The 25,811-nt window shown below is 47.5% G+C and overlaps 1 protein-coding gene across 1 annotated transcript in view; it reads right to left on the bottom strand.

The window, feature by feature from the left end:
- Positions 1-7,738: 7,738 nt before the first annotated feature.
- The window catches only part of PSME3 (proteasome activator subunit 3), a 32,531-nt gene continuing 14,458 nt past the window's right edge, over positions 7,739-25,811 (bottom strand). The window contains exons 5-11 of the mRNA XM_044297401.1: positions 25,247-25,292; positions 24,230-24,342; positions 24,051-24,119; positions 12,133-12,200; positions 9,649-9,703; positions 9,463-9,549; positions 7,739-8,400 (exon numbers count right to left, since the gene is read on the bottom strand). Of these exons, the coding sequence (XP_044153336.1) occupies positions 8,320-8,400; positions 9,463-9,549; positions 9,649-9,703; positions 12,133-12,200; positions 24,051-24,119; positions 24,230-24,342; positions 25,247-25,292 (519 nt within the window). The 3' untranslated portion in view covers positions 7,739-8,319. The remainder of the gene's footprint in view (positions 8,401-9,462; positions 9,550-9,648; positions 9,704-12,132; positions 12,201-24,050; positions 24,120-24,229; positions 24,343-25,246; positions 25,293-25,811) is intronic.

The raw sequence follows: 25,811 nt of genomic DNA on the forward strand, positions 1-25,811 counted from the left end.
GGAGGCGCGTCCAGCGTTATGGGACCACTCCGATTATCGCCATACCCAGCGGCTCTGGAGGGACATCTCTGCAGAAGTTTTAGAGACCTGGGGGGATCTAGATGCGGCGGCTCAGGAGAAATATGGTAAGTAAAACAATATGCATTTTAATAAATTAAAATATTATTGTTTTCCTTTCATCATGCTGATTTTAGTTTTTATTGTTTTTTTCCATAGTCAAACTGGTTATAACGCGTTGACGATCTATCCGTGACCGCTTCAGGAGGGATTACAACAAGGAGGGTCAGGCCCCGGAGGAACCTCAGGGGCCACATACATCCATACGGCGGCCCTGGGGTTCCTACGAAAGGCTATGGCACCAAAAAGGTAAATATTTATAACAACTGTTTAAAAAATAAATTGTAAAGGGGCTCCCCTGTTTTAGACAGCCCCCCACAGTCAGATGGACAACTGTTCTCTCCATCTGAGTGTAAGGGGCTGTCTGAGACAGGGTAGCGTTTGGCTCCCCTGTTTTGGACAGGCCCCCCCAGTCAGCTGGACCACTGTTCTCTCTGTCTGAGTGTAAGGGGCTGTCTGAGACAACAGAGCGTTTGGCTCCCCTGTTTTGGCCAGCCCCCTATGCTATACGGTAGACATAGCATAGAACATGGATGTTTTATTTAAAGAACAATTCCTAACTTTCCTTTTTTTTTTTCTACAGAAGTGCCAGCAGCACTTGGGAGCCTGACCAACCTCCTGAGGCGGAACCAGTACAGATCGCCAGCGCCAGCCCTCCTGTCCCTGATGCATCGGCTCAGGCTAATCCGGGTCCTCTACCGGGTCCCTCCGCTCAACAGAGGCTCTTAGGTTTCCGTCAAAAATTTAAGAGCCCTGGTGAGCGGGCAGAGATCTGGTAGGCCAAGTCGAGCCGATTATGCGAACCTTGTAGAGGTCGTTTCAGACGCTCTAGAAGGTTTTGCCCGACATCAAATGGAGTTTGGTGCTGACTTGATTCGCCGCTGGGAAGGGGCGGAGTCGGCGTATCAACGCAGCCCAAACTACCATTATGGGCTAAACATGATCGGTTTGATGGACTCAATGACGCCCGAGCAGTTACATCAGTTTAAAATCATGGTAGAGAACGGGTCATGGGAAATCATGCACCGCCCCCAACCCCCATCCCACAGCAGTGGCCAGTACCGCCAACCTTTCCCTTTTTATTTTTTTTTTGGGTGGAAGCAGCTCAGTCTTTTATCATACTAGACAGAAGCTATGTGTTCCATAGATAAAGGTGACGGACACGTATCTGATGCATCTCTAACTTGGCCCTTACATAATTACGAAGAGACGCGTGTTACTACAGACACAGCAGGACGGAGTGATTTTGTGATGGCTAGGCAACTAGGAGAGTACCTCTAAGGCCTCACACACAGCCGTTGACCGTATTGCAGCCCACAAACAGCGGGTCCACAATATGCAGGCACCGCCCATGTGCTCATCGCATCACGGATGAGGACCTATTCACTTGGTGCGGAATGGAGGCACGGAACGCCATGGAAGCACTACAAACTTGTTCTATTTTAAAAAAAAAATTGCGGTGTGGACAGATCAGACCCATTCAAGTTAAAAATGTTTGGATCCGTCGCAGCAGCCGCACGGCTATCAGCAGGTCCTGTGTGCTGCTTCAGGTACACAGCAGTTAGTACCTACCAAAAGTGAAGGACAGCTGGTAAACCAGGACAAGGATCATGGATGCCCAAGGCTCAATGTGTGTGTGGAGCGAAGGCTAGCCAGTCTGGTCCAATCCAATACAAAGAGCCACTGAACACAGGGAATCCCAGCTTGCTGCCTATGGGGCTGTAGACCACAGACTGACCAGAATGCTCCTGCTGACCATGTTCACCACCAAAAGTCCCAACAATTGGCAGATAGGCATCAGAACTAAATTATGGAGGCAATGGAAGAAGGTGGCGTGGTCTGGTCAATCACATCTTTTATATCAGGTGAGTGTGCATGGCTTACCCTATGGGAAGACGACAAGGTGGTGGAGGCAGTGTGATGCTCTGGACACTTATCTGCTGGGAAACCTTGGGTCCTGGCATTCACGTAGATGCTACTTTGACACATACCACTTATCTAAACATGGTCACAAACTAAGTACACCCCTTCATGGCAACTGTATTCCCTAATGTCAGTGGCCTTTGTGCAAAGAGTTCAAGGTTCAGCTCTCAATGTGATCGAGCATCTGTGTTGCTGTGGCAGGAGGACCTACAAGATATCTGCCAGGTAGTTTGAATGTTGCAGTTGATTGGTGTATATCCTGTCACTTTTTTTTTTTTTTTAAATAGAGGGTTGTGGTGTAACTCATGGGACCGTATATAGCCCTTACCCAACAGGAACATTCCAAGAATTAAATCAAGGTTAATATACACATTAAGGGTCCATTCAGACGACCAGGTCCGTGTTGCAGGCCACAAATCATAGACCCACAAAACATGGGCGCAGGCGCTCCACATTGCAGTGCAGATTGATTTTAATGGGTCTGCAATACACAAGATGCGGCTAAAGATAGAACATATCTTTAGGGCCATTTTTTTATTGATTCAGATGTATTCTGGGCTAAACATGATTTTATTAGAAGCTGCAGATCCCAAATGACACAAAATGTTGTGCCTCACAGCCAAGGTAGCCATGCAACCCCAGCCTAAAGGCTCCTACCGTGGTCGCTCTCATGAACCATCTCCCACGTCAAGGACAGCATTGTTTTACCCAAAATAAGTAGAATGCAATAATAATAAAAATGGATTCCAAAGTGTCCATAGCTTTGAACTCTTTAAATCTCCAGTTTCTTACAGAGGCTCTCATGGACACATATGAAATATGTTCCGTCGCTAGGGTATTATGGAGGTTGGTTCCCACAGTGGCAATGCTTCTAAGGGCTCATGCACACAGTCGTTGTTCGGCCGTGCCTGTATTGCAGCCCGCAAACAGCAGGTCCGCAATATATGGGCACCGGCCGTGTGCATCACGGAAGTGGATCCGCAATCCGGAAGGTCAACGCGGAACCCCAAGGAAGCATGTTTATTTTTTTTTGCAGTATGGACGGATCATGGGACCCATTCAAGTTAAAAGGGTCTGGAAATGTCACAGCAGCAAATTTCAGCCCCCAATGCATGGAACGGTTGAACAACAGCCGAGTGCATGAGCCCTGAGTAAGAAAATGCCTGAAGAGAAGATACAGGCAACTGTGATTTGACTGGAAAACAGTCCGTGTCGGCCACAGCCCCCTCAGTGTTACAACACAGTTTATACGAGATTGCAGGTCTGCTGTACACTGCTCATATGATGAGTACAGTATTCCGCCTGGGAGATGGGACCGACGGACTGTTTCCCAGGTCGATAACTGTGTGCACATGAGGCACAACTTGCTATTCCAAACCTCTCTACCACATTCACACAGCCATAACGAAAAACTTACAAAACACCTTTGATGAACATTTTTAATAACTTGACATTTTAAAATTGTACATGTCATTTCAGCCGAGAAAAATAATTCAAAACGTCTTACAATATAGAACCAAAATGACAATGATAAAAAATAAAATATACTATTTAAGGCTGGGATACCACCAATCAGAACAAGAAGTAAAATAAAGGTATCTGAGATGGCGGCTCTAGACGACGAATCCTTTAGGGTGCACTCAGCCTTCTGGGGCAATTTTTGATGCAGTTTTTCAGCCAAAATCAGAAGTGGAAGTTGGAAGGGAAAAAAAAAAATATAAAGGAAGAACCTCTACTTCTCCTTCTGGCTTTGGTTAGAAGAAAAAAAAAAAACAAAAAAAAAAAAAAAACACTGCCATAAAACCCCCGTGTGCAACACAACCCTTAAAAAGGAAAAATAATAATAATTAGACTAATCTGAAAAACTGAATGAGGTGAACTGCTTAAAAGAAAGTGAACCGAACTGAGCTGCAATACCAGAGACAGCCATGGGATAAGAGTGGTGCTGTTTCTGTAATTTACCTTGCACCAAACACTGAAGGTAAGTGTACTCATCACAGGATACATCCTGTACATGTATAGGAGGTAACACTTTCATATAGCTATATCCCTCCATGCAAATACAGCCGTACCTGTATACTGTAGGTTGCAGTGCAAGACAACTGTAACCAATGTATGCAGATATATCACTCGATAAGACAACTACACATAGATTTAATTAGGATATGCAGATTCCCCAGAAAACCAGATATTATGACTGATTTCTTGAAAAATGATATAGCTGTCATGACTGAGCAAGTGATAGGAAACCCACCGGATCAGGTGAGCAGCGTTTGCGTCTGGCATATGCCGATAACCGCTGCTGCCGTTTTTCTGCTTCTGTACTGGAAGATAAAAACAGATCTGAAGGTAGCCTAACAAATCTACGTTTTTTTAGGCCTCATGCACATGATCGTATCAGTTTTGCGATGCGCAAATCAGCAAAATACAGATGTATTCCATTTTTCAGACTTATTTCATCTTTTTGCAGAACGGACATACGGATGCAGAACGCACAAGGATGATTCGTGTTTTTTTCCGCATTGTACTTCCAATCCACAAAAAATAGAATGTGTCCTATACTTGGCCCCAAAACACGGACTACATGCCCACTGAAGTCTATGGGGCTGTTTATCTGTATTTTGAAGGCCGTGTGCATGAGGCCTTCGATGTTTCCTCACCGCGGGGCACCAGTGCTTGTGCGAGGAGCAGAACTTCCTGGCTCAGTCACAGACATGGAGCTTTTCTTCAGCTTTATAGCTTAGAGAGTCTATTAATTGATTTTGTGATTGATTTACAGCAAATGATTTAAACAAAATGTAATTGCAACTGGAACACAAATTTCAACAGAAACACAAACCCGTAATGCAGATAATGGGAGTTTGGCGGTCCAGGGTGCAGCCACCAACCCTCCCATATCAGAAAAACTTAGCCTTGCGTCCCCACTGTCTGCATTTATTTACGGTAGTTTAAAGGCTTTTTTTTTTTTTTTAGTTTTCTCCTCACTTTTGATAGAACAAGGTCCAACATATGTCACAGAGTATGAAGAAGTTGCCAGAAAAGCCACCTTCCACATAAATGCACACTCATACAACCACAGCGTAGAGAAACCAGCCGTACAAGGCCAAGACCTACTACTTCATTGATCTTGAGTCCAGGAGACCAGACTGAAATCTTAGCTGACCATATGTACGCTACACGCTGACGTAACTGTAAAGGAAAACCAAAGTCCTCAAGCAGCAATAGAAAGACCTCAAGACGAGGTCCGATAGGAAAACCTACAGTAAAAATGATGCACTGAGCACCAGATGCCAAACTACAAAGTTTCATGGGATGTGTTATCTGCTACTACATGCGTCCAACGCTGCACGCCATATATTCATATACGTTGTACGTGCACTGAAAACAATAGGCTTGGGGTTGTCCTGTGACCAATATCTGAACCTTGAGACCATCAGAACAATACCATAATGATTATCAGCTTGCAGGTGAAGGCCAGGACATGCATACTTGACAGCATTACAGTCCCTTGTAACAATTGGGGGATATGATTGTTCTTTGACCATTTATAAATCTGTTGGTGGCGATCCTAAAAATACACATTCCCACCATTGCTCTTTAGCCGCCTTCACTTCAGATGTCACTTCTGCCTTGGTATGTAAGAAAATACCAACTGCAGTAATCTGGAGCCAGGGCCGCCAGGAGAGCCACAATCACAAACACACATCATCCATGAACTAAGTGCTATCCACTCTTAGAGGGACACAACATGTTTGCTGACAACCAAAACCATCCCTGCACCTGTCCACAGGTTGGGTGTAGAGCATGGTAGTCATTCCTATTCACTTCAATAGAGCCAAGCTGCAATACCATAAACAAGCAGTGGACAGGTGTGGTGCAGTTTTTGGATGAAACAGCAATGTTTTTCTAAACCTAAACAATCCATTCAATAACTGCTGGAGATATAAGAAAAGCTGAGCAAGCCATGTGTCCCCACATACCTCTCAATCAAATCAGCTGACATGGAAGATGTGCACATGTCAACTGAAGCAAATGCTGTTGGTGCCATCTCAATCAGTGACCGCAATGTGGAGTAATCAGCATTTCTATAATATGCTAATTAGCGCCTTGGTGCAATGAGGGCAGTGACATTGCATCCAGAGGCTCCGCTCACTCACTTGTAGTCTGCGCCCCTAGCACTGACAGAGCCAGGCAGCGAAGACAAAAAATCACGCCTACTCCTAAAGTCTCAAGCCTGTACATTTGACTGTGATCGCAGAAGGTGCAGTACGGAAAATCGCTGGAGCATGCGCGGTACAGAACCCATTCGCTGTTAATCTTCTGTACTGTGCCGATCGCATAGTCGAATGCGCTGGAATGAATACAGGTTCACTGCCTGGCCCTAAAGAGGTGGACGAGAAGTGAGACGAGCCTTAAGCCTTGCACAAGGGCCTAATGTGTATATGGGACCAACAGCATTTGATTCAGCTGGCACATGGCCCACGTCAGCCGGTTTAAGTGAGAGGCATGTGGTGACAGATTCCCTTTATTTAAAAGTTTTCCTTTGGGTTTTATTAATGAACAGCTTACAGAATTTCACTGCCACACCCTTCGCTACTAAATGAAAGGCCGACTATACAGTTTTCAGGGAGGGGTCATGGCGGACAAGTTGGAAATTTAGGAGCACCATGGACATGCTGCTCCACAATCTCAGTAACTCTGTGCACTGAAAATGTAGTCAGAAGAAACAGGATCATACTACAGACAGCATAGAGGAAGGGGCAGAATAATGGCCGACCAACCACTACATACAATACCGTGGTATAAAACATTACAGCGCTGTGTAAAACCTTTAAAGTTCCTGATTAAAAAGGTAACACATCACAGGTCAATACTTGAAATGTTCTGATGGGGTTATGTAATAAACTAGTTTAAGAGTTAATTAAAATGGGCATGAGAAAAATCAGACACTCCAGCATCCTTCCCATTTTTACAAAACATCCTATTAGGTCAAAAAAAGTGGAAGAAACTTCAACAATTTGGTTAAAATGAATGAACAGAGAAGAGGAATAAAGCCCTGACCTATAAATGCGCTGCGCATCAGATTGTGGAAGCAGTCGTGTCGCTGGAGCCCAACCCATCCATTCACAGGGCAGCTGTGACATTTCTCTCTCATGGCTCAGTCACCACCTTGTGAATGGATACCGAAATGGGGCTAGTTGCACCCACCTGAGTGTATTTAAAAGGGCATCTGTCAGCAGATTAGTACCTATGATACTGGCTGACCTATTACATGTGCGCTTGGCAGCTGAAGACATCCGTGTTGGTCCCATGTTTCTATGTGCCCGCATTGCTGAGAAAAGTTACGTTTAAAATGAGCCTCTAAGAGCAATGGGGGCGTTACCATTACTCCTAGAGGTGGTGCAACTGTCGCACCCTCTGCACTTTGATAGACAGGTCCAGGCTGTGATGATTATTTCACTGCCTGGCCTTGTCAAAGAGCAGAGGGTGCGGCAGTAGAAGAGAGGAGTATTCAGGTGTAATGGCAACGCCCCTGTTGCTCCAAGAGGCTCATTTGCATATATTAAAACATCATTTTTCTCATCAATGGGGCACATATGGACATGGAACCAACACAGATGTCTTCAGCTGCCAAGTGCACATGTAGGTCAGCCAGTGTCATAGGTACAAATCTGCTGACAGATGCCCTTTAAATATACTCTGGTTATCCTATGGATACACTTTTTAGATGGGCGTCCATGCCAGCATCCACACAAAAAAAAAAAAAAGTAAAAAAAAAAAAACTGCCCCTGGTACAGAGGTGTCAGTACTACACTTACAAATTGGAAGAGGCAAGTACAATGGGTCATTTCTCTATTGAGGATTCCAGTATATTAGGTAGAAATTAGCAAAGGTGTTCTGCAGCAGCAGCGGCGGCGTGACACTCCACAACGTTTCAAGGACTGTCACGATGCACGGAAAAGTACCAGAGGAGAAAGCTCCAGAATTCGGGCTACAGCACTCGACACGTGATAAGGCTTCAAGGCTCCTCATCATTGAGCAGGGCTTTCTACACAATTATTTAGCAGTCAATTCCAGAAAAAATAGGGGAGGGGGGAGTTTAATACAATTAAAAACCTGCACACTGATTTCCAGGCCAGTTTCTTTCCCTTCTTGGTGGTACGGATGTCAGAAGTTCAAACAAGGCAATGATGGTCTTTACTCCTTTTATGTTCAAAGGAAGAAGAAAAAAATAATATAGAACTAAAAATTTGAGAGGGGATTACGAGGACGCGCTGGTTAGTAGAGGGTTTCAGCATTGCTGTTCCTGGGCCTCTTGATTTTCTCAATGTTTTTGAGGATCATATCGTGCAATGTCACCTAAAAGACACGTAGGATTAAAAACACAATCTGAAAGCTACATCAGATACAGCTCCAACTTCAGACACAAGACAATTCGTTACAAACATGATGACAATTTAGAGCCACGTGCCATCCTCTGGGTCAGCTGCCGGATGAACTAATATCCGCTCAGCAGATGTTGGCCGCAAGGAAAACTTAACGGGGGGGATTTTTATTTTAGCACATTAATGTAATCTCAACAGGTTACAGGAGTGTTTGTTCCTCTGGACAGCCACAACCCATTATAAGGGAAAATAATAAAGATCGGGTCCCGATCGACTCCTAGCAACCGTGCGTGAAAATAGCACCGCATCCGCACTTGCTTGCGATTTTCACGCAGCCCCATTCACTTCTATGGGGCCTGCGTTGCGTGAAAAACGCACAAAATAGAGCTTGCTGCGATTTTCACGCAACGCACAAGTGATGCATGAAAATCACGCTCATGTGCACAGCCCCATATAAATAAATGGGTCCTGATTCAGTGCGGGTGCAATGTGTTCAACCCGCGCGGAAAACTCGCCCGTGTGAAAGGGGCCTTTATAGGCCGCACTTGATGGACTCATGTGTTACTCAACCCCATTAACTATGTAAGCATAAGAAATGCCACCTCTCAACTGATTTCTACAAGGAAAGTGAACAAGAGTCCCTGAAAAATGGACCCCTTGCAGCTAGTTTTGGACATTATGGCATTGGGAGGGTTCGCCTTTTCATAGCCTCCACCTGAGAGCCATTACTTGGGTCAGTAGGATTATGGCAATACAAAGTATGTTGGGTTTTTGAGGTTTTACTGCTTTTGAAGAACATTATAAAAGTGTATTTTTTTTTTGTAGCACATTCCAAGAGCCATAACTTGTTGATGTAGCCATATGTAGATGACGAGGGCACAGGTCTTGTGTCTGCACCACCGAACTGACGTAATTGTACATCAGTCTCCGGGAGGGCACCGCTAAAATGGACATCTGCTATGTCCAAATGAGGGAAGGAGTTAATTTACAACGGGCACAGGCAAACATAATTCATAAAGATGTAGGAATTGCTTACATATTGGTTCCTCAGTTCTGATATAATTAGTCGTAAACTAATATATTCCTTTTCGTCTATTTCTGTCACCGTACGTCGATAATCTTCCTGCAGAGCAAAAAGACAATTCAGAACCATGTGGCATTCTCAGGGCCGGAAGCAGACTACATGGAAGTCAATAGTGTGTCACATGAGGCTACTACTTACCACATGAGGATACTTTGCTATTTTAGAAACAAGTTTTGCCCGGGTAATGTAATATCTGAAAACATGAACACATGAAGGAAGGGGGGAGTAAAAAGGAAAATTCTTATTTTTTTCAGCAGCTAAGTTAGCAACAGATGCAAACTAATTTTGACTAATCCATAGCTGACACTAGTGCTGTAGAGGAGGCTTTCAGAATGACAACTACAGAGCAGCCCTCAATGCACACTTCTTGCTAAAGGGGTTTTCCGGGACTTCGATATTGATGGGCTATCCTCAGGATAGGTCACCAATATCAGATCAGATCAAAAGCAACCAGCTTTTTTTAGACAGCCACTGGTGCCAGAGAGTGTACAGTAGACGAAAGGCTCTGTCTACCGTGTAGTTTCAGGCGCAGTGGACACGACCTACTTCCAGCTCCATCCACTGTATAGTTTCTGTCACTGGTGGCTGCCTTAAAACAGGGCATCATAGGGGCGTCGGATGTTGGACACCCACTGATCTGATGTTGGACACCCTATCCCGAGGATAGGCCATCAAGATCTAAGTCCCAGAAAAAACCCTTTACAGTTTTGCCTGAACTCTACATAGGCTTTGGGAAAAGGACTTAACAGTTCAGCCAGGGCAGTGCTCGGGCAGCAGGGTGAGGGGGGTGCTGCTCTAAGCCTGGACTGTAGAACAAGGATCAGCAACCTCTGGCACTCCAGCTGTGGTGAAACTACGACTCCCAGCATGCACACTTACTTGGCTGTTCTAAAAACTCCCATACAAGTGAACGGAGTCTGCTGAGAGTTGTAGTTTCACAACAGCTGGAGTGCCGGAGGTTGCTGATCCCTGCTGTTGAAGATAGCAATAAGGGGACAGAAGTGACAGCAGCTGAAAACGATAGCAGGATTCAGATCCTTTCACTCTCAAACAGATTTCTAAAGGCTATAGCGCCCAATGTAAATGAGATAATGCTGTAATTGAAGGACTTTTTCTCTGTTCAAAAATAACTGATCTGACAGAAGTGACAAACTGATGCAAACAGATTCCCAAAATAAGGCTGGGTTCACAGCTGCAGTTTTAACTCCGGCTGTCTGTTCCGGTGGAGGAACAGACTGCCGGAGTTTACCGCATCCAGCACAGGCGGATACCACCATGCACTGCCGGATCCCCATTCACTGTAATGGGATCTGGCGGGATTTAGCTGGACAAAAAAAATGCTGTGTGTAGCATCTTTTCTCCAGATGACAGACTGCATGTATACCGGATACAGCGAATTCTGGCAAACTGTTCCTCCGCCGGAACAGACCGCCGGAGTTCACAATGCAGATGTGAACCCAGCCTAAAAGGATCTTTTTTTTTTCTTTTCTTCTAATGGATCAGAAAAATGGAAAGCTAAACAGTGATGTCAACCCAGCCTTATTGCAACCACACAGTGAACGCCATAAATCCCACAAAATAATGTTAGAATCCATGTTTTTTTTTTACTTCCCCTGTAAAAATAAAAGTTAAAGGGGTTCTGCACTTTTATTTAACTGAGGATCTATCCTCTGGATAAATCATCAGCTTCTGATTAGCGGGTGTCTGACACCAGGGACCTCCGCCGATCAGCTGTTTGAGAAGGCAGCGGCACTCCAGCAGCGCCGCGGCCTTCTCACTGTTTACCGCCGGCCCACTGACGTCACGACTAGCATCAACTAGCGTGGGTGGGGCTGAGCTGAATTCAATTGAAAAGACATTTTCTGGAAAGTTTTCCAATTTTAAAGTGACTGTTGGGGTGGTTAAAGGGAACCTGTCACCAGTTTTATGGTGTCCTAACTAAGGGCAACATAAATAAGTGACTGATTCTCTTAGCAAAATGCTGGGTCACTTTCTTTAATTGACCCAGTCAATCTGCCAACATCTTGTATTGAAAAGCTCCAGCTGATAATGATGAGTCATGAATATTCATGAGCTCCTGACTCTCCCCGCCCACCTACTGCTGAATGACAGTTTGTTTCCATAGGAATCAGCAGCAGGTGGGCAGGGGAGTGGCTATAGCTCTGAATTAAATATACGCTGGACTCAATGACCTCACGCCGGACTCGAAACAGCTCATTAGCATGCGGCATCTTTGTGTGTATATTATGAGGTAACCATCTGTCACACCAGTAAGTGAATACATCTACATCTAGGTACATTTTAGTAGTTAATGATTGTATATAATTAGTTAGATTATAATCAAATATCCACATGACAGGTTCCCTTTAAAGGTCAAGTCCTGTTTATGTGCCCAACATAGGCAAATAGATGTCTCAGAAGGTGGTCCACAGCTTAGGTCTCAACTTTTGAAGTTACTCCTCTGGTGATAACTTATTGCTGGGGGTTTAGACCTATAGCAATTAGCAGATCGCCAAGCTTGCTCGAATATAGAAAGGCGTGTTGACAGCCCCTTACATAGAATTCCAATCAGTAATAACCATGTCTGTGCTCAGTAAAGTGTTCTCTAGTTGTAAACTTTACCTGGAAATCTGATCTAGGTAAGAAGCCGCTTCACTCTCTACTGTCCGCAACTCTGCCACAGTCTCTTCCTAAATGTAAGAAAAAAAAAATTTGAAGAAAGGACAAGAAAACAACGCATGACTACTAAAATACATAGGGCCAGATTTATCACGACTGACAGCTCACTCCACTTTCACATGTGGCTAAAGTCAGTTTTAGCCAAGTCAGATTTATGATCGGCCCTTTAAGACTGTAATAAATGTGGTTTGACGGTAGCAGCTTATCCGTCAGTAAGCAGCTTTACAAAAGTCGCACGTTTTTATGAAAAAGTCGCATGTTCTATTAAAAAGTCTCATAAGATAAGCATGGTCCTCACTGGAGTGAAATTGCAACTTTTTTGCGACATTTTAAATAGTCCCAATAGTAAATCTGTCTAGAGATTCATTTACATAAGAAAACACGCCTACACTTTCAGAAAACTCGCCAGCATAGTGCAGAAAAAAGTCGCACATTTTTGCACAGTTTAAGCGATTGCGCAAAAATTTGCGACTTTCACTCCATTATTCTGACTTGAGCTAATGATAAATCTGGCCCATAGAGTATTAAAGAATATTAGAGAGCACCACATTATATACAGCGCCTTAAAAAGTATTCATACCGCTTGAACTTTTCCAAATTTTTTCACGTTACGCCCAAAAACAATTTTATTGGGATTTGATGTGAAAGACCAACACAACAAAGAGTATGTGTGTGATGTGAAAATTATACATTGTAGTCAAAATTTTTAATACATAAACCTGGAAAGTGTGGTGTGCATTTGTATTTAGGTAAAGGTAAAAGGAACTGGGACTAGTAAATGTGGTAAAATTAAGGGAAAATAAAACAGGGATTGGGATAAAATGACTACTAGACAAGGTCTCCACATCACCAGACCAAGCTCTAGTCCTTCTAAACTAAGTGAAGGTACTCAGGGTGCACCCTCCTCCACCACAGTGTTACCGTAATAAGTGTGCGGCAGAGGGGGTCCCTCAGTCAGTCTAGTGATGTGGAAAACAGGATTTTTTGCGCTTACCTGTAAAATCCCTTTCTCGCCGAGTTCATTGAGGAACACAGCTCCCATAAATACATTGCTGGCGCTCCTTGTACTGCTTTTGTACAGACTGATTAGCTCAGTGTCTGCAGAAGGGGTATAGCTGAAGGGAGAAGCTAACCCTTTTTTGCTTAGTGTTGCCTCCTAGTCGCAACAGCTATACCCATGGTCCTCCCTGTCCCCCAATGAACTCAGCGAGAAAGGGATTTTACAGGCAAGCACAAAAAATCCGACCATAGAATGTTAAAGAGAAGTACCATGGGGAGGGAACAAGAACAGAACGAATCCAAGACCAGTCATAATGCCCCACGAGGGAGAGAGAGATTGGATTCAGAAGACTTTTGGGGAGGTGATAGCCATAGGTCAGAACCCCACAATATTGTGCGAGAAGAAAAAATGGAAACGGATTGGAAGACGACAAACTAAAAATGCCGTCTGGGTATCAGGGAAGCGCAGATGTGACAAAAATTTTGCCCCCCACGGGGACGAAGTAGGGGTGCCCAGAAGGCAAGGCCCCAGAACCATAATAGGCTACCAGAAGAGAATACCACTCCAGCGGGACCATGACGAACAAGGCAGGGCTAGAGAACCTGGATGACATGCATGAAAATGACCCACAAGAAAAAGTTCTTGAGGGAGTGAAGAAAGTCAATGAGAAAAAGGCAGTGAAGCTGACCCAAACCAGAAAAAAGGAGGGGAGTAACCTGGTAGGAAGGAAAAAAAATAAATAAGGGGCCTCCAGAAGCAAAAACGTCGGCCAAGGGGTTTGCTGCCAATGTGATAACTAGAGATGGGTAGAGGAGGACCTTAAGTTCCAGAACAAAAGGAGAGAAGCCATCAGATACGCCATCGAAAGCTGCCTGAACTGGCAGATCTAACCCAAAGCTGGGGAAAAAAAAAAAAAAAAAAAAAAAAAAAAAAAAAAATATATAATATTCCAAAGGGATGAAAATATGAAGGTTGTGTAAACTCTTCAGACACTGTTGACTGCCAAAACAGAACAACCACACCTAAAGAAGAAAAGAATGGGGTTAACTGAGGAATGCACAAAACGGGCCGAAAGGAACCAAAGATGGCATAAATACTGCACCAGGAAGATAGTGTGGACACCGAACGCCACAAGTCCCAGAAAAAAAAAATAATGCGAACAGAACCAATACCACCGCTGCAGGATCTCTACAGCAGAAAGGGGGCACACAAGAACTCAATGGCAATTGAAACTGGCCGAGCAGGCAGAAACAGTATCTGAAGAAAGTGCAACTACTCGCCCTGTGGAAGGGGAGAAGTAGAAGAGGCCGATTAGGGAACCAGCATTTAGAGGCGACAACAAGGACAGTACGACCGCTCTACCCGGGGAGGGGAGCCATGGAAGCAATTCACATATGCAAACTGAATAAGTGCATACCCAAAACCACAAGGAGGCAACGCTGATGCTGACAGCATAGTAGATGGTAGAGGCAATGCACGACATGTGAAGTCAGCGCCATAGAAAATCGGCAGGTTATACCATGCACAGAAAACCGTACTAATACCCACGAGAAGTGAGCAAACCCACCAGCTGCAGAATGTCATGGTATGGGCAGATGACAGCACTATAGGAAATAAGTACCTGTCAGCCAGCGCCTCAGGAACACCATACATAAGGCCTGGAGGATCTATCGCACCCAAAGATGGAAGAACATGAGCACAGTGCCACCTGTGGAAGAAAGAAATGTAGGCACAATCACAGCTACAACTAGTGAGAAGGTTGCACCCCTAGAAGGAAGAATAGTGCGCAGATACCGCACAAAACACCAGGGCCGATACTCCACATGGAGAAAGGGGATGCGGAAAAACCGATGAACACAAATACTCCTCCTGGGACAGAGTCACACAGAAGTAGCCATGGAATAGGAGTACAGAAAATGACAGAAAATGCGATCGGATGAACAGATTCCAGAGATAGGGAATCACTCCGCTGATGGAAAGAGGGTAACCCGACAAGATGTACCAGGTCCACTGGTAGTGTAAGCACTACTGGTTGTGCAACTACTCCGTCAATGGAAGGAGGGTAATGCTACAGGCTGTACAGTATCCAGTGCAAGTGAAATTATTCCACCTAAGGAAGGAGGGTAATGCTACAGGATGTACAGGGTCCAGTGGTAAGCACACATTCTGCCTAAAGAAGGAAGGGAATGTGACAGGACCTACAGAATCCAGTGAAACGACTTTACCTATGGAACTACAGGGAGTGCATGACTGCCGCTTATGGAAGAAAAACAAGATTTTTGTATAACTTACCAGTAAAATCTCTTTCTCGCTCTTTCCTTGGGGGACACAGAAGACCTTGGTATAGCTCATCTCCCTAGGAGGCGTGACACTAAGTAAGAACTGTTAGCCCCTCCTCCACAGCTATACCCTCAGCCTGGAGAGAGAGACTGTCAGTTGCGTGTCCAAGTAGTGAAAACAAGGCAAAGTCCAAAAGTGGAACCAACAAGCCAACTACCCAACGGGTAAAACAAACCCGGAAACCGTGCAGAGAAGAACAAAGAATGGGTGGGTGCTGTGTCCCCCAAGGAAAGAGCGAGAAAGATTTTACTGGTAAGTTATACAAAAATCTCGTTTTCTCGCCCAGTTTCCTTGGGGGACACAGAAGACCTTGGGACGTTCAATAGCAGTCCAAGAGGGGAGGGACCACAGCACCAAGGCGAAGCACCCGAAGGCATCAAGAAACCGCCGCCTGCAGACCAGGCGGCCCAAGGCAGCAGACGCTGAAGCCCGAGTACGCACCCTGTAGAACCTGGTAAGGTGTGCAAGGAAGAAGTGACCGCCTTGCACAAATGCATGGCCGAAGCCTAATGCCTCTGACCCAGGAGGAACCGACAGCTCTGGTGAAATGAACGGTGACACCAAAAGCAGAACCCTGCCCTTGGTGCGGCAACCACAGTAATAGCCACTCTGAGAAAGAGGAGGAAAGCCACCCTGGATGCCGTCAACCTTTCGCGCGGACCTCCTGGAACCCAAGAGGCCAAACGTAGACAAGAGTCGGAGATCTCCAAGTAAAAAACTGCAAGGTCCAAACAACGTCCAAACCGGTGAAGTGTCCGTTCCCGGGGGTGGGAAGGGGAGGACGACTGCCTCGACGAAATGAAAGACAAACACCACCTTCAGAAGGAAGGAAGAGACGGAATGGAGAACAGCCCTGTCCTGGGGAAAGACAAAAGGCTCGGAACAAGAAGGGCCGCCACTCAGGCACCCGCCAGAGACACGATGGCTACAGAAACACAACCGTACAGGACAGAAGGAGTAGAGAGAACCACTGTAACGGCTCCAAGCGAAAGATTGGAGCGCCAAGAGCCCAGTATGTAGGTCCCAGGGCGGTACCGGAGGGCAGCACAAAGGAACCCAAGAGCCGCTCCACGGAAGAAGGTCCAGACAGGCCCAGAGGGCCGGGGAACGCTGAAAGAAGAAGGGCAGCGCTGACACCTGATACTTCAAGCGACAGAGTCCCAGTCCCAGTTCCAGGCCGGACTGGAGAAAAACAGAACCATGGAGAGAGAAAGGAAGAGCGGGGGAACGCCCAGCTTCCCACAGAACCCCAGGTAAAAACCTAAGTCCTCCAACAGATCCTGGACGAAACACGGCCAGGAGCGAACACTAGCGAGCCCACTAGAGTCGCCTGGGCAAGAGGGTGAAAACCCAATGATCAGGCGCAGACCAGGAACACGGGTAGAACGGTCGGTAGAACTGGTCCCGCCGGCCCCCGAGCAAGTTGTCCCGGATCCACCCTGAGTGGGGGAGCAGAAGGACAAACGGACAGGAACCGAAGGGTCCGTCCAGCAACCGCCAGATGCCAGGACAAGACAGGCTAAAACCCAAGCCAATGCAGTCACCACAGGAAGACGGACTACAGTCCCGGTGTGGGAGATCTGAAGACAATCTTGGCAAAAGGCAGTCCTCCCAAGCTACCGAGAAGGTAAGTCCATAGCAGAAACATTGCCTAGAATTGAAACCAAAAAAACAAAAACGCAATCTGCACCCAGCGGGAGGACAGAACGCCGTAGACCCGGTAACTAGGTACACAGCTAGTACAACCAGTGTGGACAAGGGGGACTCAAAGGGAACACCAGTACCATCCACATGAACAACCACGCTCTCCCCCGAGGGAAGGGCAGTGAAGGAACAGCCTCTGAAGCGCGGCCGGAACAGAAGCCACATCGGAGTGATCTGTACCGAGTGGGAGCCAAACCGACCGGCGAGAAAAGGCGGTCGAGACAGAGGCCGGCATCCTGAAGAACTCAAGGCGGAGGTCCTCCGGACCTGGGTAGGCGAGCACCCAAGAGAAGTTGGGTGACCTTCCCAAGAAGAGCAGCCCGAACCTGGTAGCAGATCAGACTGAAGCACCGAGGGCGCCAACCGGAAAGAATCATACCACACTGCACCCGAAGAGGAGGAAAAGGTACTAGGCGAGGGGACCGTAGTCCTGCCAGAGCCAACATAAGATGCGAAGGGCGCTGCAGACAGCACTCTCGACCATGTGACCACTAGCGCAGGGAAACAATGCCGCGGAAGGACGAATGGGTACGTATCTAGGAACCACGAACACTCCCCGGGCGGAAGGGCCAACGAAATGAGTGAGTACCACCCAGCTCGGTGCAGTAGCAAGCAGCAGAGCCCGTCTACTTAAATATAAGGTATTCATCTGTTGCTTATTGGACAACACCTTAGGCTCACACAGGTGGACAGAATGATCTCCTTAGAGAATAGTGCAAGGCTTGCTGCAAACACCGTCTCCCAAGAGAAAAAGTATGTCGCAGGGGGAAAGGAGGCATACGTACGAGTAGCCCCGTAAGCAGTGAGAAGGCTAACCCACCTACAGGACGAGAAGGCATACACGGCCCAAACAACGCACAAGAACGTCCGCTCACTGCAAAAATATCACTCAGCGAAGAAGGCCAGCCACAGAGTCCCACAGTATCTACGGAAGTGCAACTGAAAAGGAGTTATGCACAAGACTAGTAAGGTATGCGATAGAACGCAAACTGACCTCCTCGAAAGGGGGGGGACATGTACCTGGCAAACTGCAGTCAGCAAGAGTGCAAGGGCCCGCCCCAAAAAGGGGGTGATGCCCAAGGTCGTAACTACGTCAGAGAAGTAGGGCATACCCTACTTCGCCCAGAAGGGCGCCATGCACATGGCCACACAGTATCCAGCAGGAACGCAGGAGGTCCACCTAGTGAAAGGGGGGTCATGCACAGGGCTATCCTAGCATTAAGTGAGTGTGCAACAATTCACCCAACACCGAAATTTTGTGAGAGTGCAACTACTCCACCAATGAAGGGGGAACATGAGCAAGTCCAGCACAGCACATACAAGGACAGCCTTGAATCCCGTGAGCGTGCAAAATTCCGCCCATGGAATGAGGGGTGGTCACGCACAAGGCCAGCACCGCATCCAATGGGAACACAAGCGTTCCACCCATGTTAGAAGGCCATGCTCAAGGCCAGCAATGTATCCGGTGAGAGTGTAGTATGCCGCCCAGAACATGAAGGGTGGGGGGGGGCCATGCACCTGGCCAGCATCGCATTCAGGGAGAGTGCGAGCAGCCGGTGAAAATGTGCGTATGTCACCTAAAGGAGGCATGCCCATGGCCGGCAGCGAATCCAGTGAGAGTGCGTACACCGCCCACGGAAGAGGGGTCATGCATATGGCCGGCAGCGGATCCAGAGAGAGTGCAAGCACCCCGCCATGCATAGGGTTCATGCACCTGGCCAACAACGTACCGGCAAGAGAACAACCACCGACCGAGGGAGTGTATGTATGCCGCCACCAGGGAAGGAGGCATGCCCAAGGCCGGCAGTGAATCCAATGAGAGTGCATCATACCGCCTATGGAAGGTGGCCATGCACATGGCTGGCAGTGAATCCAGTGAGAGTGCCGAATGCCGTCCACAGAAGGGAGTCATGCCTATGGCAGGCAGCGAATCCAGAGACAGTGCGGCGTTCCGCCTAAGGAAGGGGGTCGTGCACATGGCCAGCACCGAATCCGATGAGAGTGCAATATTCCGCCTAAGAAGGGGGTCATGCACATGATCGGCAACGAATCCAGTGAGAGTGTAGCGTTCCGCCTATGGAAGGGGTCACGCACATGGCCGGCAACGAATTGCCGTGTTCCACCTATGGAAGGTGGTCGTGCACATGGCCAGCACCGTATCCGGAGAAACTGCAGTAGGCCGCCAATGAAAGGGCGATCATGCACAAGGCCAACCCGCAGTTAAGGAGAGTGCAGTATCCCGCCAGGAGGGGGGTCCTGCACATGGCAGGCACCCTACAGAAAAGGCCGCATGCACTGACCAGCGCCGTAGCGCGGAGAGGGCAAAAAAAAACGCCTAGAAGGGGAAATGACCCTGGTAGCGCCGCAGCCGGGGAGCGCGACACCATGCCACCTATGGAAGGGGGGCATGTATACAGGCAGCACTCTGAGATGAGGCTGCAGTGTCCTGCGCAGCCCACAAGTCATTAATAAATAATTTAATTTCTTTTTTTTTTTTTTTCTTTTTTTTTGTTTAATTTATTTATTATAACCCAGCCTCACTGAGGCAGAAAGCCACACAGGCCCATCGGAAGCCGGCCTGTACCCAAGGGGTTAACAGGGATCCGGCCTGGGGGCGGCACTGCGATCCTCTGGGGGCGGGGGAACCTCCAGGCGGGAAGATTCGCGCCCGGAGAAGTTCCAGCCCCCTCCAACAGAGGCCCGAATTTTGCGGCCTAGCAGGCCGTGAAGCCGGGGTCTAAATTTTTAGCGGCGCCCGGCTGACCGGGGCCGCACAGTATTTAAAGTACCGGCCGGGCCTACGGAGCAGCACATACCGGCCGCGGGTGCCCACCCCGCGGGCCGGAAGCGCTGGGGACCCGGATAGAGTGGGATCGCTGCCGCGAAGTGTCGCCCAGGAGGGGAACAACATTTTGCGGCGCCCGGCCGACCGGAATGTTCCGACGGTCGGCCGGGGGCTGTTGAGGCATAGCGCTCATTTGTAGGCCGCGGTGCCCACCCGCTGTCGGAAGCGATGACCCGGCAGCCATTTCACCCCTGGAGCGGGCCCTTGGCCTAGAACAGCGCTCCATATGGCCGGCAGCCACAACCACCTTGCCCTTGGACCGGTGCCCGTGATGGGTCAGGGGCAGCAAGGCGCGGGCCCTCTGGCCCTGAAGCAGTGGCCGGTAAGAGGGAGGGGGACCCTGAGACCGGGTCTGTGAGGGTGGGAGGCCTGCATAACCCCTACGTCAGGGGCAGCTAGGTGCGAACCTCTGCAGCTCCCCAGGCATTCTTCTTGTCAGGGAGAAGGGTGCCAATGTCCTATGGAGGAGAGGGAGCAGAATGTCGCCCTGTGGCAGCCAGGGGCCAGCCTAGGACTAGCAGGGACAAAAGGGTCCAGAGGCCCTGTCAGTATGGGGGTCAGGCACGCAGGAGACCGGGGTGGGGGGGGGGGACGTAGGGCTGGAGAAGCCAATCTCTCACCACAGCCGTCTTCACCCTCGGTCCGTTCCAGCAGGGTCGCCCCTTCAGCTACTGGCACCGTAGTGGCAGGACGCTGGAAGAGGGACTTGGCGTGCGGGCGACCCTTGCGCTGGCGGGATGTAGGGGAGCTGGGCTGCCCTGATCCACCTTGCCTTCTGTGGGGGAGGCAGCAGTGCGGATGACCGGCACTGGCGCAGCTCGACCCCGGGAGAAACAGAGAGGTCTAGTGCGTCTCTGTTGTCCCTGATGTTCTGGAACAAAAAGAAAAGAAAAAAGTAAAAATCTAAAATTAAAACAAGGAGAAAACAGCCCTGCAGTAGCAGGGAGTGTCTTGCCTCCTTGGACACTAAGCTAAAAACTGACAGTCTCTCTCTCCAGGCTGAGGGTATAGCTGTGGAGGAGGGGCTAACAGTTCTTACTTAGTGTCACGCCTCCTAGGGAGATGAGCTATACCAAGGTCTTCTGTGTCCCCCAAGGAAACTGGGCGAGAAAGTAGCACTACCGGACGTATGAATCCAGCTGTAGTGGTAAGAACTCTGACTATGGAATGGCGGTGGGAACTAGGGCCAGAACAGGACCAGATAGCTCCAAGGATTAAACAATGAATATTTTTAATTACGTACAGCTCAAATCTACAGGTCCTTTTAAAAAAATTAGCATATTGTGATAAAGTTCATTATTTTCTGTAATGTACTGATAAACATTAGACTTTTATATATTTTAGATTCATTACACACAACTGAAGTAGTTCAAGCCTTTTATTGTTTTAATATTGATGATTTTGGCATACAGCTCATGAAAACCCAAAATTCCTATCTCAAAAAATTAGCACATCATGAAAATGTTCTCTAAACGAGCTATTAACCTAATCATCTGAATCAACTAATTAACTCTAAACACCTGCAAAAGATTCCCGAGGCTTTTAAAAACTCCCAGCCTGGTTCATTACTCAAAACCGCAATCATGGGTAAGACTGCCGACCTGACTGCTGTCCAGAAGGCCATCATTGACACCCTCAAGCAAGAGGGTAAGACACAGAAATAAATTTCGGAACGAATAGGCTGTTCCCAGACTGCTGTATCAAGGTACCTCAGTGGGAAGTCTGCGGGAAGGAAAAAGTGTGGCAGAAAACACTGCACAACGAGAAGAGGTGACCGGACCCCGAGGAAGATTGTGGAGAAGGACCAATTCCAGACCTTGGGGGACCTGCGGAAGCAGTGGACCGAGTCTGGAGTAGAAACATCCAGAGCCACCGTGTATAGGCGTGTGCAGGAAATGGGCTACAGGTGCCGCATTCCCCAGGTCAAGCCACTTTTGAACCAGAAACAGCAGCAGAAGCGCCTGACCTGGGCTACAGAGAAGCAGCACTGGACTGTTGCTCAGTGGTCCAAAGTACTTTTTTCGGTTGAAAGCAAATTTTGCATGTCATTCGGAAATCAAGGTGCCAGAGTCTGGAGGAAGACTGGGGAGAGGGAAATGCCAAAATGCCTGAAGTCCAGTGTCAAGTACCCAGTCAGTGATGGTCTGGGGTGCCATGTCAGCTGCTGGTGTTGGTCCACTGTGTTTTATCAAGGGCAGGGTCAATGCAGCTAGCTATCAGGAGATTTTGGAGCACTTCATGCTTCCATCTGCTGAAAAGCTTAATGGAGATGAAGATTTCAATTTTCAGCACGACCTGGCACCTGCTCACAGTGCCAAAACCACTGGTAATGGTTTACTGACCATGGTATTACTGTGCTCAATTGGCCTGCCAACTCTCCTGACCTGAACCCCATAAAGAATCTGTGGGATATTGGGAAGAGAAAGTTGAGAGACGCAAGACCCAACACTCTGGATGAGCTTAAGGCCGCTATCGAAGCATCCTGGGCCTCCATAACACCTCAGCAGTGCCACAGGCTGATTGCCTCCATGCCACGCCGCATCTAAGCAGTCATTTCTGCAAAAGGATTCCCGACCAAGTATTGAGTGCATAACTGAACCTAATTATTTGAAGGTTGACTTTTTTTGTATTAAAAACACTTTTCTTTTATTGGTCGGATGAAATATGCAAATTTTTTTAGATAGGAAATTTGGGTTTTCATGAGCTGTATGCCAAAATCATCAATATTAAAACAATAAAAGGCTTGAACTACTTCAGTTGGTGTGTAATGAATCTAAAATATATGAAAGTCTAATGTTTATCAGTACATTACAGAAAATAATGAACTTTATCACAATATGCTAATTTTTTGAGAAGGACCTGTAAACTCTAGTTGTCTTGAGTCCAGGAAGCATTTTATTTTGCCCAGCACAGTAGTACTGAGGCAAGGAAAGGGTTAAGCCCAGGAGCGAGCTTATTGGTCGCTGTGGGAGGAAGAAATAGCGTGAAAATTTCACGCTCTGTTGGAAGAGTTCGCGCCCCCGAAACAGTTTTGAAGGTCGCATAGCCGGGGCCTCGAGTACAGGCAGGGCAGACCGGAAGAACTTCCGGATGGGGCGACAATGCAGGGAGGGAGCGGGAGAGCAAACCTGCGACATACCCCGGCCAGGCAATAAGCCGGACTGCCACGGGGAGTAGGCAGCAGAGAATTACAAGCGGCCCCGACATGGACCGGAACGCTGGGAATAAGCAGAAGGTGACCTGACATGAAGTATCCCCTCCCCACACCGGGCAAGGGACGCCTGCTGAAACTGAGGCCTCAGAGTAAGATAAAGGTAAGCAGGCCTCCGTGGGGGATATTCACATGGGGAAAACCTTGGCTCCAGCTGGGTCACCAGCTTCGGTGTGTTACCCCTTGGTGAGGGTAACTACACCGGTAACGGGGGATTTTGCGGAGGCCGGACCTGGCGATCCAAAAGCTGGAGGGATACAGAAGCTTTAGGAACCTCTGGTCCGCCTTGCCTTCTGGAGACCAGGAACAAGCAGCGGGCTTATGGACCCCCTGGACTCCCGTCTCTTGGGTGGGAACGCAGGCAGCTTGGAGACCTGCCAGCAGTCGAGCTAAAGAAAAAAAAAAAAAAAAAAAGCTAAGCATGGAGGTCTGCCTCCCATGAACACTAAGCTGCAGGAGGGGTATAGCTGAAAGGAGGACCCAACTTTTTTTTTTTTGTGTCGCCTCCTAGTGGCAGCAGCTATACCCATGGTCTTCTGTGTCCCCCAATGATACTAGCGAGAAACTCCCTTAATATAGGTGGGGGTCCAAGGTAGGTGTCATTTATGTTCTTGGCCACTGATTAATTGGAAAAGGAGATGTGCACAATGGTCATGTTCAAAGTGGTACATGACCATCTCTCAGGGCCGGATGTGGCTCTCAGGGTAGGAAGCGTTGGACACACGTGCATTACATCATCTATATAATACAATGGGGCTTACCTGAATTGACACGCCAAAATTGTTTCCATCTTCTATCCTTGGAATTAAGAGTTGAACCCACATTTTTACCTTAAATAAAAAGAAAAAGGCATAAAGAATTGCCCAGTGAAGCCTCGAGCTGCCCCCCTAGAACCTAATAGAAGACAGGTAAGGCCCAGGCGGATACAGAAAACACTCACCGTGTTACATTTCTCTATGAGTAGCCTTATCTCAGGTTTTACTCTTTCAATGATCTCAACAAGGGGGGCGTTACTCTTCAGCATCCCATTAGGCATGACAAAAATTTTAGTCCCTACAGAAGGAAAAGACAACATAAAAACAGGATTTGCCATTTAGCAACTTTACGTCCATAACTGCATTTTTAAAGGGCGTTCGTGCATCACAACAATAGCCATCACCACCATGCCGGAGAGCATGGAGCTTTCAGACGTGTTCACACTTCCATCATATTTAACAGTGGTAATAGTGCAGCGCTATACTCGCATCAAAATGATGTTCTGGAACCTGACGGACCCCATAAAAGTCAACGGTGTCTGTCATAGAACAGATCCAGCACTCCACTATTCTTTTTTTTTTTGCTGCTATGACAGAACAGGGTGATGAAAACGTGATGGAAGTGTGAATAGTGCTCTAAAAACACTGTTTAAGAGCCATGGCTCCCAGTGGTCCATGCCAGACCAGGGTATTGGGACCTGATCTTGGTCATGAAAAAAGTCAATCAATGGCCTCAGCAGTCATGCGTGCAAGCGTTGCACATCATGCTGGTGAAGCCAGGAACACCGAATTAGAACGTTCAGATCCGATTCCTGCGCGTGTCAGGTCATTTACATACTGAGCGCACAACCTATACAGTAGAGTTTTTAATCTTTCTTAGGGTGGGTTCACATGACGTTTTATGCCTCTGACATATACGCAAGAAGAAAAAAGGAGCACACCATGTTCTTGTATCCGTATACTTTATTTTTTTGCCATGGAACTCTACAGTGAATGGATGCCACTGTATGGCATCAGTTTATCGTATACGTTAAACGGATGGAAGAAAACACAATTTGAACCCACCCACCCAGGTGATGGGTCTCCCCTTCCTCCTCATCTGAGAGATCCAGGAAGAGATATATCACTAGTATTGTACATCACCACCATAGGAAACACTGGCACATGAAGCAAGCAAATGCAATGAAAAGCCAAAAAGTTACCTGAACAGTCTTCTCCATCTTCCAGTTTTCTCTTCTTAAGAGTTGGCTGATAAAAGTAAAAAAGCAAATCATGCCATTACTACAGTAATAATGAATTAAGGCAATTAGTTGTTTTAGTGGTATTCCGGTCTCATGAAACTGATGACCTGGCCTAAGGATAAGTCATCAATATCAGATTGGTAGGGAGCCGACTCCTGACACCCCTGTCAATCAGCTGTTTGAAGGGGGTGCAGTGCTCGTCCTGCATTCTCTTCAATGTTTCCCTGCTCACTGTCCACTGCGCAATACAACTCTTTGTCCCATTCAAATGAACAGGAGAGGAAGCTGTAATTACCCTGCACTGCTGCTACAACAGAGAGCTGGCGGGTAAATGCCAATGAGAATGCAGCTCATGTACTAGCACTGCAGCCCCTTCAAACAGGTGATCAGCAGAGGTGCCGAGAGTCAGCCTTCCACCAGACCTCGGATATCATGTTAACCTCCTTTGTGAAGTTTTAAAATGTATTGCCCTCAGATGGTAATAATCCAATGCTCATACATCAAGTATGTGGAAGTTGCTGCCGTT

The sequence above is a fragment of the Bufo gargarizans genome, chromosome 6 (genome assembly GCF_014858855.1).
Source record: "Bufo gargarizans isolate SCDJY-AF-19 chromosome 6, ASM1485885v1, whole genome shotgun sequence".
NCBI lineage: Eukaryota > Metazoa > Chordata > Amphibia > Anura > Bufonidae > Bufo > Bufo gargarizans.